The sequence below is a fragment of the Scatophagus argus genome, chromosome 1, assembly GCF_020382885.2.
Source record: "Scatophagus argus isolate fScaArg1 chromosome 1, fScaArg1.pri, whole genome shotgun sequence".
NCBI classification, from domain to species: domain Eukaryota; kingdom Metazoa; phylum Chordata; class Actinopteri; family Scatophagidae; genus Scatophagus; species Scatophagus argus.
In genome coordinates this window covers 941,380-958,802 of record NC_058493.1, presented here as the reverse complement: position 1 = coordinate 958,802, position 17,423 = coordinate 941,380, and the positions used below count along the sequence as shown (strand labels likewise).

The 17,423-nt window shown below is 41.0% G+C and overlaps 2 protein-coding genes across 2 annotated transcripts; both read left to right on the top strand.

Annotated features, from left to right (window-relative positions):
- The first annotated feature begins 428 nt into the window (after window positions 1–428).
- pop4 (POP4 homolog, ribonuclease P/MRP subunit) lies at window positions 429–8,834 on the top strand. The gene is made up of 7 exons (XM_046385580.1): window positions 429–622; window positions 3,704–3,759; window positions 4,537–4,766; window positions 4,912–4,989; window positions 5,103–5,164; window positions 6,068–6,169; window positions 7,064–8,834. The coding sequence occupies exons 1-7, from the start codon at window positions 616–618 to the stop codon at window positions 7,198–7,200; spliced, it is 672 nt and encodes a 223-aa protein (XP_046241536.1). The 5' UTR covers window positions 429–615; the 3' UTR covers window positions 7,201–8,834.
- A 625-nt stretch (window positions 8,835–9,459) lies between these two features.
- Window positions 9,460–11,127, top strand: plekhf1 (pleckstrin homology domain containing, family F (with FYVE domain) member 1). The gene is made up of 2 exons (XM_046385305.1): window positions 9,460–9,821; window positions 10,181–11,127. Exons 1-2 carry the CDS (start codon window positions 9,575–9,577, stop codon window positions 10,774–10,776), a joined length of 843 nt encoding a protein of 280 aa, XP_046241261.1. The 5' UTR covers window positions 9,460–9,574; the 3' UTR covers window positions 10,777–11,127.
- The last annotated feature ends 6,296 nt before the right edge of the window (window positions 11,128–17,423 follow it).

Genomic DNA, 17,423 nt, shown 5'->3' with positions numbered 1-17,423 from the left:
TTTTTGAAATGTGATGTGGTGCATTGTCCACCTGGGGGGAGGCTCCTGCTGATGGGCAGAGCTGTCAACTTTCCAGAACCCAATTTTCCTACAGTCTATTACATATTCCATTAAAGAATTCCTTTATACACTGTAGCCTATAAATTTCCAAAAACTGGTAGTTTGTGCTGGCAAAATAATTTAAATATAGTCAAAAGAAATATACAGTACATTTTACTTTACTGAAATAACATTTAGTGTTCTCACTTATTAATATTTGACATCTGCAGTAAACCCTGATTACACAGTAAAAAGTGAAATTAAATACATGGTTTTAAGACATTCTTTTCTTTTGGAAAGGCTGATCATCGTGTAACGTGTAGAGAAACGCATGTGCGGCGTGTGAAGCGTAGAATTGACGCTAGAGGGCAACATTGTGCCTCGCAGCGGAAAGTGTGCTGGAAACGTTCAGAAGAAGAAGAAAGAGGACGCGAGCTTGTGTAGCAATGCAGTGCATAAATGTGTTGTGGATAACGTGAGTTGTATTGAAAAACGTGTTGAACTGTGTGTCTTTTTTCCTCGGACCAGACTGAGTGTGGAAGTCAGTCGCGTTTTCTATATTCGCGCAACGTGGAAATGGACGGTGAGTTTAATTTGTCGAAGTTCGTGAGTTTTTGATGCTAGCTTCATCGACATATTATCCCGACGTACCGCATGTCCGAGTGTGTGTTCATCTCATTTGTTTGGTAACCGTTTGTAAAATGTGCATGTCAGACCCCGTTCAAATACACGGTATAGACAAAAATATCCAGACACACCTCTTTATGGGGCTGCGTTTCAGGGGTTGGACCAGGCCAGTGAAGAGAAATCTTAATGCTTCAGCATACCAAGACATTTTGGACAATGCTATGCTGTGGCAACAGTTTGGGGAAGGCTCTTTTCTATTCCAGCATCACTGTGCCTGAGTGGACAAAGCAAAATCCACAAACATGATACCCTGACCTCAACCCCATCCAGCACATTTGCGGTGACCTGGATTACGAGCCAAGCCTTTTCATCCAACATCAGTGTGTGACCTCACTAAGGCTCTGCTACATGACTGGGCAAATATTCCCACAGAAACGCCTTGCCAGAAGAGCTGAAGCTGTTATAGCTGCAAAGCCAACTATGTAAAATGAGATGTCATTCAGGTCTCTGTTGGTGTAATGGTCAGGTGGACCAGTGCCTTTGTGTGAAGGACTGACACCCCTACGGATCACTCAACCCCGTCAAACACCTTTGGGATGAACTGGAACGGAGATTGCAAGCCAAGTCTTTTTGTCCAACATCAGTGCCTGACCTCAGTGTTGTTCCACCCTATGAATGGGCAAAAATCCCCACAGAATCTCTCCCAGAAGAGTGGAAGCTGTCAAAGGGGGACCAACTCCATATTAATGTCTTTGTATTTAGAATGTGATTTCATTAAAGTCCCTGTTGGTGTAATGGTCAGGTGTCCCAATACTTCTAGTGTATGTAAAACAGAGAGCCAGTTTCCACCATTCCTTGTCATGAGTCACTACAGGAGGACTCAGTATGCAGACACGGATGTTAGGGATTAGGTGAACAGAGCAACTTGGTGTCTTGGCAAGTAGCAGGGTGCTTAAACAGATGCTTTATGAAGATGACATATTACTATTTGTAATGCACACATTACTAACTGCAAAGCTGTCTATGTATTTAGAATGACATGTCATTTAGGTCCTGTTGGTGTAAGGGCCAGACAATACTTGTCTATTTAGTGTATCTGTAGAGATGCTGGTAATGTGTTCCTGATTATGAATTACTCCCCTCCTTCACTTGTGTTTTGGTTGGCGTTTCAGTTCATGTTATTTAATGTTCAGTGTTTTGTTGCAGAAAGAAATCCAAAAGTGGTGATGCCAGTATAAATGCTCAAGTAACCCAGTGCATTTTTCTTTCTGTTGAAGAAGAATCCAAGAACTGTATACTGCAACACTGTTTTACTAATAGCAGCATCCTTGTAAGTATGGGGTCCTGGTGCAGATGTGTTCAAACTAATGTCAGATACAGATCACTAATGACGAGAACAATTCAGCCAGTAATCATTCTCAAATCAGATCGCCTTTTCCTCATCCTCCGGTTTCTGTGTCGATACAGACTTGACACCTCGCTATGAGGAAGATAAATGTCTCGTTCTGCATGTTTTATTTTAAGCTAAATAATTCTTTTCATATCAACAACTAGTCAAATGACGACATGTAATATCACCTAACTCTGAAGTTGACGAGCAGCATTTTCACATCATCGGTTTCACAGCTTTACTTTTTCGGTTTAGTCTGTCGATGTCGCTGACGGGGCGGCACGGTGGTGCAGTGGTTAGCACTATCGCCTCATAGCAAGAGGGTTCCAGGTTCGAATCCCGGTCTGGGCCCTTCTATGTGGAGTTTGCATGTTGTCCCTGTGCCTGCGTGGGTTTTCTCCGGGTACTCCGGCTTCCTCCCACAATACCAAAAACATGCACATTAGGTTAACTGTCTACTCTACATTGCCCCTAGGTGTGAGTGTGAGAGTGTGTGGTTGTCTGTCTTTGTGTGTTGGCCCTGTGATTGACTGGTGACCAGTCCAGGGTGAACCCCGCCTCTCGCCCGTAGTCAGCTGGGATAGGCTCCAGCTCCCCCGCAACCCTGACGGATAAGCGGTATAGAAAATGGATGGATGGATGGATGGATGTCGCTGATGCTGCAATGAGAGGCCATACTGCAGCTGAATCCTATTCATTCAGAAACAATGAAAAATTATTTATGAATCTGCCTTTTAGGGAGAAAATCTCAGTACTGCGGTGCTGAAGAAATGACGCTGGACCTGGATGTCTTACATTGAAAGATTTATTGAACTTGAACTTGAGACGCTGGGCTGTCAGCGTGAAGGGCGAGGAAAGAGAAGTTAAAGAATTCTCCTACACTGCCCTTTGATTCGAATCCACTCCAGAATCAAATGTTTTTTCTTTTCTTTACCCTTCTACCAAGTTTTCTGAAGATCTCAAAAGAGATAAGCAAATGATTGCATTCTGTGTATTTACGGTTCCTCAGTGTCCTGCGTACTTTACGAGGAATGGCTTATCCTGAATTCTGTCTGCAGAAAAAAAAAATGCAAGACGCTGCACTGGTTGCCAGTATTTGTTAGATTTGTTTTTAAAGTTTAAATGACTTTGCTCCTCCCCACAATACAGATTTATTTTCATTTTATATAATCCATGCCAGATCATTGAGGTCCTGTGTACTTGTACTTCTGCAGTAATGGGCGGCAGAGTGGTGGTCCATTAGTCTGAAGGGCAGTTGTTCAGGCCCTGGCCCCTACAGTCTACATGTTGAAGTGTTCTTGGGCAAGACTTTGAAGCTAAAGTTGCTCCTGATGCCTCCTCTGTCACTGTGTGATTGTTGCAAATGTTTATTGCACCTGATGCGCATGGTATCCCCTGCCACCAGTGTATGTACTATATGTCACATACAGTACCAACCTGACTGACCACTGACACACTGACAGTATTTGTGTGTGTGTGAGTGACAGCAGCAGCTTATTTTGTGTTATTTTGTTCTGGGTTTTTATGTGGCTCTGTTGCTGGCTGCTGGGGTCTGTGTCGGTCCTGTGATGACTCTGACATTCTGGTCCAGTTCCTCAGTGAGTTGATCAGGTTTTTTGTGATACTGGTTTTGTCTCTTTTCAACAGAAGCACTTGTTCGAGCCACAATCCCTCATGATCTGGAAAAGGTTCTTGGCGTTGAGGTAAGCAGATGCTTCCCAGTGAACATGTGATGTTCTGTGGCGCTAACTGACTGGTGTCTAACCCAACAATCTCCTACAGACGTCAGTTAGTCAGTGAATTGATGAGTCGGCAACAATTAAATATACAACAGTTTCAGTAATTGGTAAATTATAACATTTTTCCTTCTCCTTTTTCTAGAAAAAAACCACAAGAAAGAAATCCTGGTTCCATCTGATCAATTATAATAACCTGATGTTTTTCTTCTATGTATCAATGATTGTATTAATGATAATAAAATAAGCATGTTTTGACTTGCAGCAATGCAGCAAGATATTTTATAGTCAAAACAGTCAAAAGATTCATTTAAAATAATCAGTAGATTAAACAATGATTAAAAAAATCAAAATAATTGTTTGTTGGAGCCCTCATGGTATATAAATTTGTGTCCATTTATCAGAGTGTGATACTACCGGCCAATGAGTAGCACAGATATGTGGGTATTGGTAGTTACAGTAGTTGATTGATAGTTGATGTTTGATAATTAAGTTTAACTGTAAAATGCCAAGTCAAGTCCATTCATTTGTCACAACTCTGCTTCACAAATCTTAGGAATTATTGCCAGTAATGAGAACTGACTGTTCTACTGCTTATAGTTAAAATTATTTTGGTCTCAAAAATCTTTTAAACCTAACCGTTTAAGTCTGACCCTCCTGATCCGACTGGACGTTTTGTGTTAGAGGTGGAAAAAACGCCATAATTCTGAATAATATCTGGAAATGTTATTCGTTCATTTCCAGTCCCAACCCAACTCTAAAGCCGAAGCCTTCACCCAGGCGTTTCTGAAGAACAGCATTCAGCAGCACACACGACATGACGTGAAGAGTCTGCTGAGTCACAAGGCTGTCATACTTGGCTACACCAGGCCCAAGAAGGACAAGTCGGAGACGAACAGAAAGAAAGCCAAAGGACTGACTGCTCAGCAGAAGAGGGCGATGAACATCTTTCAGATCAAGCCGGAGCACCAGAGGTTGGTCACAAATCAAAAACAGAAAACTTTGATGTACATGCAGAAAATAGGTTGTACATTTACACAACATATTTCCCCTGTAGCCAGTTATGTTCTAGTACCTCCTGTCTCCTAAGCATCATTGTCATTATTGTTACCATTGTAGATACAAGCTTTTCCTGCCTCTGCATGAACTGTGGAGACAGTACATCATTGACATGTGCAGTGGATTGAAACCTACCAGGTAAATCAGTTTGGAGTTCTTCAGATGTCAGGCCTGACGTTCCTCCTCACTCACTCATTTGGACCAGATTCAGAACCGTTCGTTCAGTCTCATATAACCTGCTGTGTCTTTAGCTGTCCGCAGTTTGTGCAGCAGAAGCTTCTGAAAGCAGACTTCCATGGTGCCATCATGACAGGTAGATTTTTAGTTTCCTCAAAAATGAATGTTGACTTAATAGACTTGACAGAACTCAAACACTGTGCATGAATCCAGTGCATGAATGTTTCTGTGAACGGGTGAATGCTGTAAAGTGAACAGTCATACATATTGTATTCTGTGTGTATCATAAGAGTTCAGCAAAGTCTCTGGCTGGGTTCAAATGAGGATCTTACATTTCATGATCACTTTTAGCCCCAAGACTAGCAGAGGGATGTACTATGATGCAAGACTAATGGGTTAATGAGATATCTGCTTGTAAAAATGGGCTATACAAATAAAGGTTGTCTTATCTTGAGCTGACAAATTCTGATTGCCTAACCTAGCTAAACTAACATGAATAACATGTTGGTTAGTTGGGATGCAGTGTCATTATACCGAGTCAGCCAACATAATGTATACACACATCAGGAAAAAAAAAGTGTAATGCCATCTGTTGGGAGAACATCATAACAGTACACAGTGTTATCGTAATTTGATCAAACTTCATAAGTATCTATAGGTATCGACGTACAAATTAAATATTTATGCATGTTTTCCTGATGTGTGTATACATTATTTTGGTTGACTCTGTATTCGATGTTGGTGCAACGGTCCCAATACTTTTGTCTATATCATGTAAGTTCATTTTTAAAAAGTACAACATTTAGGTTGAAATTGAGCAGAACTTCCAAAATTCCCACAATAGACCCTTTGCCACCCGGTTTGTATCCACATGATGATCAGTCTACCATAAGGACTTTTTAAAAATGTGTTATTATTGTCGTTATTATTGAATCTCACAACTTCTGACAGGTTAAAGACCATCACCTTGATGCCGCCTTCGTAGCACAGATGCAACTACGATAACGTTGTACTAAAAGCTGTCTGTTCTCTCCCACAGTGGTCCGGTCTAAATGCCTGTCATATGTGGGGACTACAGGGATTCTAATCCAAGAGTTCAAACACGTCTTCAAACTCATTACCAAAGAAGACAAACTGAAAGGTTAAACAGATTGATGTGTCTCACTCACGGAAACTCAGCTTAAGCTGCTCATGGATAACTGGGTTGCTATGTGACAAAGAAATCACTTCTTTGGCCAAGGTGTAATTCTAATTAACAGTCGCTGACGCTCTTGCTTTACATTTGCAAAGAGATAATGTAATATTAATATTAGATGACCCATAACACAAGCACCCATTTCATTACAGACATTTTAGCTTGTCATAGCTGGAAACTTTTAAACCGGTGCATTCCATTTATGTAAACTAGTTAAATGCTCCTAGTGTTGTGAAGAAGATAAGATGAACTTTATTGACCTCACAGTGGGGAAATCACTTGTCTTGGCAGCTCACAAGAACAGAATAAAGTGCAAAAAGCAAAAGGTGTGCAAAACAGTTTCAAAAATAGAAAGAGTTATAAATGAACAGTTTGGAAGTAAACACTGTACAATATACTGCTATACAGGCTATATGCATATCAGCATGGTGGTGGAAGGTGCTGATTGTGGGTAAGTGTTGCACTGCTGGCTTTGTGAGATTTGCTGGACCTGAGCCATCATTAACAAAGTTTGTGTTTTTCCTGCTATGACTAATCAAATGTCTGCAGTGAAAACAGTCTGTTCATTACATTGATTGTTCAGTTTGATTACTTTATGTGCATTTAACACAATATATACCTGAATGTATTTATTACTCATTTAGACATGACAATTGTCATATAACAGCTTTGTCATGATACAATATTATGCTGTTGCAGCCAAGTTATGGTGAAATCTTCCTTTCACAGACTCAATCTCTAAGTGTTACTTTCATGGCAGTGTTTATGACGTGAAACGTGTCACTTTTCACCAGAGTAACACATTTGCTCCTTTGTTTTTTCCTCACCTTCCGCTTACAGTGATCCCTAAGCGGAACAGTGTGTTTGCAGTGGACATCAATGGCTTTGTCTCCCACATCTATGGAAGCAAGTTTGAGCAGCGAGCAAGCGAACGCTCTGCCAAGAAGTTCAAAGTGAGAGGAACCATCGACTTGTGATGGCGCCAAGCGTCAGTTCACGACTCAGTGTGGCTCGCCAAAGACTTTCACTTCCCTCTATTGGCAGTCAAAGGAACTGAAACAACAATGTTGTAGCAGTGTGAGGCCGTGGCATTCTGGTCTTTTACTGCATATGAGACCATAAAACCACATCTGACAAGTTATACTTCAGCTTTTAGTTAAAATGGGTATCACTTTTATTTTAAAGGTGAACTCAACCATTTTTTCTCACTTGTGATCAGTTTATTTGGGGTATACTTAACAGCCTGTGAAAGTTTTGTAATGCCTTTTGTGTTTTTCCCTGCTAAAGTCTGAGAAAACAGCCCTGCATTACAGAAAGTGTAGGATCCAGTATTTTGGGAGACTCTGATGTCGGGGGGGAGAGGATTCCTTTGCTTTGGTCAGTCTTTTTATAATCCGCAGTGCCTTACAAATCTCTCAACTTTTTGAAAGTGTAATTAATTTGCCAAATTGCCCCTTTAAGGAGCTCCGTAACACTGTAGAAACGCTGAGGCAGCTGCAGGTGTGTGTTGTTTGACAGGTTGTTGTTAAAAATCAGTAGGAGTGTCTGAGGTTCCCCACCCAGGCTTCCTGGCAGTTGCTGTTTTTGTGTGATGAAAATGGCGCCCCTGATAATATCCTGTTATCAGTAAATCTGTGCTCTCTGTGACAGGGCTGGGATGATGCACCTCCCTTTGTTCCATTTTGTCCTGTGCAAGTGTTCGACATTTCGGAGTGATAAGCAAAAGCAACTTTTCCACACTGTCTTAAGAAAAAGCATCAAGTTCCTGGCCATATTTTTAGTTTTTGACAAGATATGTTGATCTTGAAATGTTTTTTGCTCAGGATTTCAAACAGATGCTTCACTTATGACTTTTTGCAGTTTGTATATATGTTATTTTGGAAGAGAATACTGCTGAAAGAAACTGTCACAGAAATTCTTTTTGGTAGCAAGACCAAAATTTTGTTCTCTTATCAGCCATTAAGTTTCAAACAGCACCCCTCTCTGAGCTTCAGTACCTGCTGTAGTGGTATTCTCTGGTTAAACCTTTGATTGAGAGCAAAATGGTAGTAAACCAGTAAAAGACAACACGGGCCAGCCTTCGCTCCTCACCTACATCAGTGAACCATGGCTGCCCATGATGTTGCCAGGTCACCGGTTTTCCTTCCTTGCCTCACCTTTGGTAGGTCCTGACTGCTGTGTACCAGGAACCAGGAGCTGCAGTTTTAGAGGTGTTTGGCCCAGTTATCAAGCCACCACAATTTTTCTGCATCCAACACATAAACTTCAAGGACAAAAAATTTGTTTGTTATTCAATTGTTATTCACTTCACCTTCCAGTGGTCATAATTTTGTTTTATTATGTAATGTATATTGTATAGTACAGGACAGATGTGTTTGTTTACACCTGTTCTGTCATTAGGAAACATGCAAGATTTCCATTTTTGTAACAGTAAATGTGAAACATGGTGGGCTATAAGCTGTCTGAATACAAATACATACTGTAAGCTGGAGAACTGGTGTGGTGTGGATGATTATGTAGAATATGCATACAATCTGCAGGATTTCCAGTGACAGTAAATGATGATACCCCCATGCTAAAAATAATGCTGTAATAAAATAATTCAATGGAACTAAGTGGTTGTTTGGCATTTGAGAGTTATTGACACTGTAATGGATGACAAACAATAGGTGGAAGTGTGTGACACTTTTTTTTTTTTTCTTTTTTTTTTCCCCACTTCAGTGGCTGAGTTGCTCAACCAGTCTGACAATACTGGTTGGGGAAATGTCAACCCTCCAAAGGGTAAGTACAGTGAAGATGGAAAATGTACTTTCCATTTTTCAGTCAAATGGATAGTTGGTGATGAAGTTCAATGTGAAATACAAATACATCCATGAGCTGAAGTAATAGAAGACACAAGTTCCTTCATATTTATTGTAGTCAGTGAGCGTATTTCCTACTGAAGCCCCATCTGACAGCCAATCCCTGATAAACTACATGAATAGACGTGGCTTTTAAAAGCAGCACATATAAAGTGAACTGTTAGTGTCCAGCAGCAAGGAACTTAAGTTCCAAAAATGTTGCTATTCTGCAAACTTCCTCCTTCAGAATTCTTCAGAATTTCTTGGGTCGCTTAAACTGAATTCTAATTTTGCTCCCACCCCCTTACGTTTTGCAAGATGGGTTGGTCTTAAAGTGGAACTTGTTTGGAAAACCCAACTACGTCACTACCTGAGGGTTTAAGTGCTTCTGCTCAGTCCCTTGTCTCATCATCAGAGCGACGTGACAACAACTTCTCACACGGACAGACAAAAAGACTGTTGCATTGAGAACAGGACTCTAGCTGACTTGCAAACTGGATACAGGAACACAATGGTGGAGCAGCTGTTGTTCGATCAGGAAAACAGGGATCGGATCCACAGTGTTGAGAACTCATTTGGGCCATCAGGGAAGCCCCTGTCCCAGCCAGGTCGGGTTCTAATTGGACAGGGCCGGCTGATGAAGCAGAGCCGTCGGGGTACACAGCCTAAAGTCTTCTTCCTCTTCAATGATGTCCTGGTGTATGGCAGCATTATCCTAAACGGCCGCTGGCACAACAAACAGAAGATCATACCTTTAGGTGAGCAAGTCATCTGTTTCTCCACAGCTTTCGGTACAAACACTCTCCTGAGGAGTGAGAGTGAGCTTAATTGGTTTATTGTTTCATAATTTGACAGTTAAAAGCACTCCCTGGATTTAGCAAGAAAAATACAAACAAAAAGATCAAAACAGGTTCAGACTGCAAGCAAGCTGGTTGGTTGGGTGTGGGTGGGGCTCTGATTATATGTCTGCATGAGCCTGCAGCTGCAACAAGTTTATTGGCATTATTCCAACCCTAATAAAAAGAGAAATATGGTTATAATGACACTGTCACTTTCATGCACTAGCACCATAGTGTCCATACCTTTCGCTAAGAAATCCATGTTTTCACAATTTCAGAGGATATCCAGCTGGAGGACTTGGCAGACGGAATGAGAATGAAGAACCAATGGTTGATTCGCACACCACGCAAGTCCTTCTATGTGGCAGCCTCTTCATTCGAGGAGAAGTGTGCCTGGATGGAACACATAAAGGACTGCCATTCAAGAATACTGCAAAACGGTGGCCGCAGGTCAACGTCTACGTTCGCCGTCACCTGGATCCCTGACCAGGCGTCTGCCATTTGCATGCGCTGTTCTGACAAGTTCTCTGTGACCCAACGTCGACATCACTGCAGAAAATGCGGCTTTGTGGTCTGTGGTGCATGCTCCACGAAGCGAGCAGTGATCGGACACATTCACCCAACTAAGTGTTTGCGGGTCTGTACTATTTGTCACTCGAGTCTCGAGTCGAGTACAGAGGCAGAGGCCCAGGAGATGTCTCGTCTGAGGGGAAGCAGCACCGAAAAGACAGCCTCAGATGAAGATGAAGTGGAGGGGTCCTGTGAAGAAGAGGAGGCAGAGGAACAGGTGGAGGACCATGACCCCAGCACATGGATGAACTCCTGGTCCCCCTATGTCTACCTCAAAGCAGAGCATGTGAGGCCACAAACATGAACACATCAAGAGAGCCACGGTTACTCAGAATGGACCTTTGTTGCACTTCTTTAATATGGACACGATACTGTCGCAGCTTTGTGCAGTAGGAGCAATTTAAACTCAGAGACTCATGACAGCAATGTGGAAAAAATGTTTTGTACATATCCTACATCGATAGTTTGTCATCACCGTTCTTTTTACTTGATGGAAACACTGTTGCTGTATAATAATGACTGTGATCTTTAGAAAGGTCTGTTGTATGTGTTTGTGTGTATATCAGTATTTGTGCATATGAGAGCATTTGGATTTAACATCTGCCTGACATTTGTCTTTAATGTGAACTTTCAAAAATAAAGTACTTCAAAAATAGGGAAAAGATTTGTCTGTGATGATTGGAGTGTCCATATTGGTCAAGTTGGTCAGTCTGCCTGTCTGTCAGGATGTTTCAAGTTTCAAGAACAACCTCTGTGAAATAGTAATTCACACAGATGACACTATGAAGCAACGCTTCTTCAGCTTTTACCATGATTATTCATTAGAAGTTAATGGTCAAATCAGTCATTGTACTACATATGGCTCCTCTGCAATGTTTTGTCCACAGATGAGTGACAGTTTCATGTAGTGTTTTCATTATTTCAGTCCAATGAAAAGTAAATTTAGTTCTACTGAATGACCTCTTTCTTTCGGCATGGTGGTGCAGTGGTTAGCACTGTCGCCTCATAGCAAGAGGGTTCCAGGTTCGAATCCCGGTCTGGGCCCTTCTATGTGGAGTTTGCATGTTCTCCCTGTGCCTGCGTGGGTTTTCTCCGGGTGAACCCCGCCTCTACACCTTTGCATACAAGTACTGTCAGTCCTGCTAATCAGTTACCAGGATTACGTGTTCACTTTTAAATGCATGGCTTGTTTTTTCAAGAAACCATTGAATGGATATTTATCATGAAATGATAAGAGTAAAATCAAAAAGATTTCAAATTTAGTTGATGATTTTGGTCTGTGACCAAATACCTGCCAAACTAATTACATTCCCATCAGTCTAAGCTATAATTTGTGTTTAGTGCTTATTAGCAAAAGTTAGCATGCCAATATGCTAAACTAAGAATATGTTAAGCCCTTTGAGACAAACTGCTTGTAAAAATGGGCTATACAAATAAAGTTGACTTGACTTGACTTGACTTAAGATGGTTAACACAATGATCAATTGACACCATGAGTATGTTAGCATACTGATGTTAGCATTTATTCAATTTCAAGTCAATTTATTTATATAGCCCCAAATCACAACAAATTTCAGCATTGGAGTGTTTGGTTATACTGAGATTTGGTACTGAAGTAAATGCCGAAGGTTATGCTTCCTCGGATAAACACCTAGTGGAGGAATTTTTTCCTGGCAGATGGCAGATACCTAATGTTTTAAAGTCCACATTTAATTCTCCTTTTTTATTTTGAACTGTGGTGTTGTTGGTCTTAATCTTAATTGTGTGAATGTAGAACTATTTTTTTAGTTTTTGGTGTAATTAATTTAGCTCAAAGCCTCATTGTAACTATGCCTTACAGTGTCACAGTGGCTCTATACTCTTAGCCTTGTTTTAAAATGTTTGACTATCTGTGTACTCTGTGACGTAACTTCTATTTCCAAGTACTAGTAAGCAGTAGTACTTGGAAATAGAATGGTAAATGGATTGCACCTATATAGCGCTTTTCTTGTCTTACTGACCAGTGAAATTGCTTTGAAGTGCATGACCTGCTCTACCTCCTGAGCCACAGCTGCCACACAATGGTGTGATGTTTTAAATGGAACAATACTGAAGTGAAATTAAACCCTCATCATAACAGACAGGTATTCCCCTGAGCTTCAGGTAAAAATGCTACAAAACTGTGTTAACAATACACGCCTTTCAACCTGCCTTCGCATACTGTTCAAGCTATTCAAAACTACTGTCCAACTGGGTTTTTCCACAGTGGGAAAAGCAGCGGCAAAGAGCCAGTGAGCTTGGCTGTGGTGACAAACCTGTTTGACTTACCTGCCTCCAGGCAAACTGGCTACACAGAGCAAAGAATTGTTGAAATATTTCCAGAAGAAGTCAAGCAGGTAGTGGTGGTGTAATAGTGCAGACAGTAATTATCTCAAACAAGAATTCTCATTTATTATCCTTCTTCTTTTCTTCCTCCTTTTTTTTTGTTTTTGCTAAATCATGTTCTGTAACAATGCCTTCTAAAACAATTATCTTATATGGCTCATAAACAAAACAGGAAGGGTTAACAAGGCAGAGTTAATTTCAATAGGCAGGTTGGTTTATATATAACTTTCCTTTAACTTCGCCCTTACATGTCTTAACATTTTGGGCAAAACATGTTTCTCCACACCGACAGCATATAATATCTATTTCAATTCAGTTCAGTTTATTTATATAGTGCCTATTGCCGCTGACTGGCATAACTTACAAGCAAAATCCGCAGCAGGCTGAAGGACAGAGAAAGCTGGTGACGCGCACAAGACAGAATTAAAATAGATTATGACTGAACAGTAGTAATCGCAGTAAGTTTCAAACAGGACAGGAGGTCCAACCACGATCCATGGGAACCTGCAAGACGAGAAAGCACAAGGACTCCAGGGAAGAAGTTGAGTTAGTAATATGCATTAATGGGACATAAATGTGTGCAGAAGGAGAGGGAGAGGAAGAGAGGGCTCATAATGTGACCTTGCTGTAGTAAAGTTAAAATGCCAACAGAGCTAGGGCACTCAAAGTCCACAAATAACGAGCACACAACTGTTCTGCTTAATGTGTGTGCAGTCCAGCCCACTGTTTCAATGATATAAAATAACTAAATAAAAAAGAAACAGAATATGACTACTGTAAAGTACTGATTGCAACGTAGACAATGATTAAATTTCAAAAGACATATAAGTACACTTATCAGTTTTAATGCAAACAATACGAAATAGTAATAGACTTAATATTGTGTTGGTATCAATTAAGTGTAAACACCTGTGTGACTCAGACAGTCTTCTGAAAACTGTTGGTGTGTCTCAAAGTCAAGGAAGATTTTTCAAATGGCTGAAACTCAAGGATGCTACGTGATTGAATGCTGCCAAAGGATTCACTGGAAATGCTTCTACAGTGTCCAGGATCAGTCATCATCTACAAAGGACCGACTCAACAATGCCTGTGTACTCACAATCCTGTTTCTTCTTCTCCTTCCTCTTTTTATTGGCAGAATATCATTACTAACTGTCAACAATGTTTTGTCATCTTTTGAAGACTAACCAAACCTCAGAGTCTTGGCTTAGGATCTTCTCTCTCCTAAGATTCAAAAAATGCCTCTTGAACATGAAAGTATCAACATGGGCAGGGTAGGAGGTATTCGAAGACACACCCAGTCATTCCTCAGTGTCCACTGACACATACACTGCCCGCACATGGCGGCCGCCATGCAAGGCCCACGAACACAACAAATACAACATTAAAACCACTGACAGATGAAGCGAATAACATTCGTCATCTGTTTACAATGCAGTTTTCTGTGGGGAAACCTTCCGGGGGACCTACAAAATATCAAGCAGGTGCTTTTAATGTTGTAGCTAATTGTTGTATGCCAACCTGCACACAGAGATGAAATGATTAGCTAACAATGACTGACAATTCCAATAGCAGCGTTAACACTTGACTGAAATGTCGTATGAAGCCGCGGTTTTGGCACTTGTGAGGGCCTAGATCTGTACCAGGAGGATTTGGATTGAATGTTGTTTTTACTGAGGTAACTAAACAAATAATACTCCTTTTTAGATTTTACAGTAGGCATATTGTGTTGCATGCCAATTAGATTTCTTTTCCATTTGCAACAGGTGCTCTTGTGGTCACAGCACTGAACTCTCTCCCAGAGAAAATACCTGCTGCAAAGAGGTGGCAAAGATAACAGCACACCAAGAGCCCTGAAAAACGCCATCAATAAATGGCAAATGGACCATACTTACATAGCACTTTCTGGTCATACTTACCACTTGAAGGGCTTTTCACTCATGTCCCATTCACACTCTAACTGCCATCTGGAAATCATGATCTAACCATGCACACACATTCACACACCTATGGCACAGCATCAGGACCAATTTGGGGTACAGTGTTTTGCTCAAGGACACTTCAACATGCAAATGTCAAATGGCAGATGACACAATTTACATTATAGGGACTTTTTGAATAATGCATTCTCGCTCGACTGTTCCAAGGTATGCGCTTTCTGAGTGCTAGGAGTCTTGCCCCTTTTCTCTAGGACCTTACTTGGAAGGATCTGCCCTACAAGAGCATCCGTGACTTTGAGAAGGACTATTAAAGGCTGGCTGAAGGTGGAGTACACTTACTATCAATGGACAATTCGCAGACTTCCATTGAGAAATGGCCTGTTGGGGATGTTTTATGTTCTTTGGAGAGTTATTGTTTAAATTTTTAAATACATTGCTTATTATGTGTCACACCGCGGTGAGGTATTGTCTTGTTTTGGGTTTTTTGTCTTGTCATTTCCTGTTTTATTTTGAAGAGTAACTCTCCTCTCGTTTCAGGTTACTTGCCCTTCCTCGTGTCTTCAGTGTGATTGTCTCCCTGATAACCCGATCGTATCCACCTGTTTCCCATTACCCTCGTGTGTTCAAAAAGTCTGTGTTTCCCTTGTCTTGTGCCAGTGTGTTTCGTCCTTGTGTGATCACGCCAGCTCTCCTTGCCACAGCCATAGTATTCTTCCTTGTAAGCTCACTGTAGCATCCTCTTTGCAAATGATTTTTTTGTTGTACTTTTTATAGCTCAGTTCAGTTTCCCAGTTAGATTAAGTCATAGTTTTTCCTCTTCCTAGAATGATTTTTGGTTGTTGATTTATTCGTTTTGTTAGTTTAGATTTTCCTCCTGATGGAATGATTTTTTTTGTTCTTAGATATATTACTATAGGTTCAAGAGTTATTCCTCCCTTGGGAGCGTCTTTGGTTTCATAATTTTTCATAGCCAGTCTTTGTTTTCTTCTCTCCTTTCTTCTTTATTAATGTTTCATAGCCGTGAGTTCTCCTCTGGGCGGCACGGTGGTGCAGTGGTTAGCACTGTCACCTCATAGCAAGAGGGTTCCAGGTTCGACTCCCGGTCTGGGCCCTTCTATGTGGAGTTTGCATGTTCTCCCTGTGCCTGCGTGGGTTTTCTCCGGCTAGGTGTGAGAGTGTGTGGTTGTTTGTCTTTGTGTGTTGGCCCTGTGATTGACTGGCGACCAGTCCAGGGTGAACCCCGCCTCTCGCCCGTAGTCAGCTGGGATAGGCTCCAGCTCCCCCGCGACCCTGACGGATAAGCGGTATAGAAAATGGATGGATGGATGGAGTTCTCCTCTAGGGAAGAACACACATCGGGGAATTTTCACAGTCTCATTGTTTTATCACTCTGCCAAGAGATTTTGTCTCCGATGTTTAAATAAAGGCTGATCTTGTTTACTCGAGTCCCAGTTTGACATTATGTTGTTGAACAACTTTTTGTTATTTTTGACAGCAAATATTCTCTTGGTTTAGTTCTTTTCTTTTCTTTGGTTAATTCACAGTGATGTCTGTGTCCCTGTAATGGTTTAATAAAGGAATTTAGAAACTGAAAACTCTTGCCAAAGTTGCAGACAGATTTCAAAACCTCTTACACCCTAAACTGCAGTTTAATTTCTGGATGCTTTAGCCACCAAGCTACAATGGGGATCAAAGGTTTGGGCATCCCAGGTAAAAATTTGTATTAATGTGCATAAAGAAACCAAGGAAAGATGGAAAAATCTCCAAAAGGCATCAAATTACAGATGAGACATTCTTATAATTTTATTTCCATCATTTTCACTTTCAAAATAACAGAAAACAAAATAATGGTGTCTGCAAAAATTTGGGCACCCTGCAGAGTAAATACCTTTTACTGCCCCCTTTGGCAAGCATGTAAAGTTTGTAAACGCTTTTTGTAGCCAGCCAAGAGTCTTTCAATTTTTGTTTGAGGTATCTTCGTCCATTCTTCCTTACAAAAGTCTTCCAGTTCTTTGAGATTTCTGGGCTGTCTGTCATGTATTGCTCTTTTAAGGTCTATCCATAGATTTTCAATTATGTTGAGGTCAGGAGATTGTGAAGGCCAAGGTAAAACCTTCAGTTTCGCCTCATTTTAACCTTGTTGGTCCACAGAATTTGTTTCCAAAATGCATCAGGCTTGTCTATATGTTCATTTGCAAACTTCAAACGCTGATTTTTGTGGTGAGGACGTAGTAGAGGTTTTCTTCTGATGACTCTTCCATGAAGACCATATTTGTACAGGTATCTCTTTATAGTGGAATAGTGTACCACAACTCCAGTGTCTGCCAGATCTTTCTGGAGGGATCGTGCAGTCAAACATAGGCTTTGACTTGCTTTTCTCACAATCCTGCGAGCTGTTTTCTCTGATATTTTTCTTGGTCTTCCAGATCTTGCTTTAACTTCCACTGTTCCTGATGACTGCCATTTCTTACCTACATTCCAGACAGAGGATACTGGCATCTGAAAACGCTTTGCTATATTCTTATAGCCTTCTCCTGTTTTGTGAGTGTCAACTATTTGCAGTTTCAGTGTTCTAAACAACTGCTTAGAAGAACCCATGGTGCTGATTGTTGGGGCAAGGTCAGATGAGACTGACATGACCTGGTCT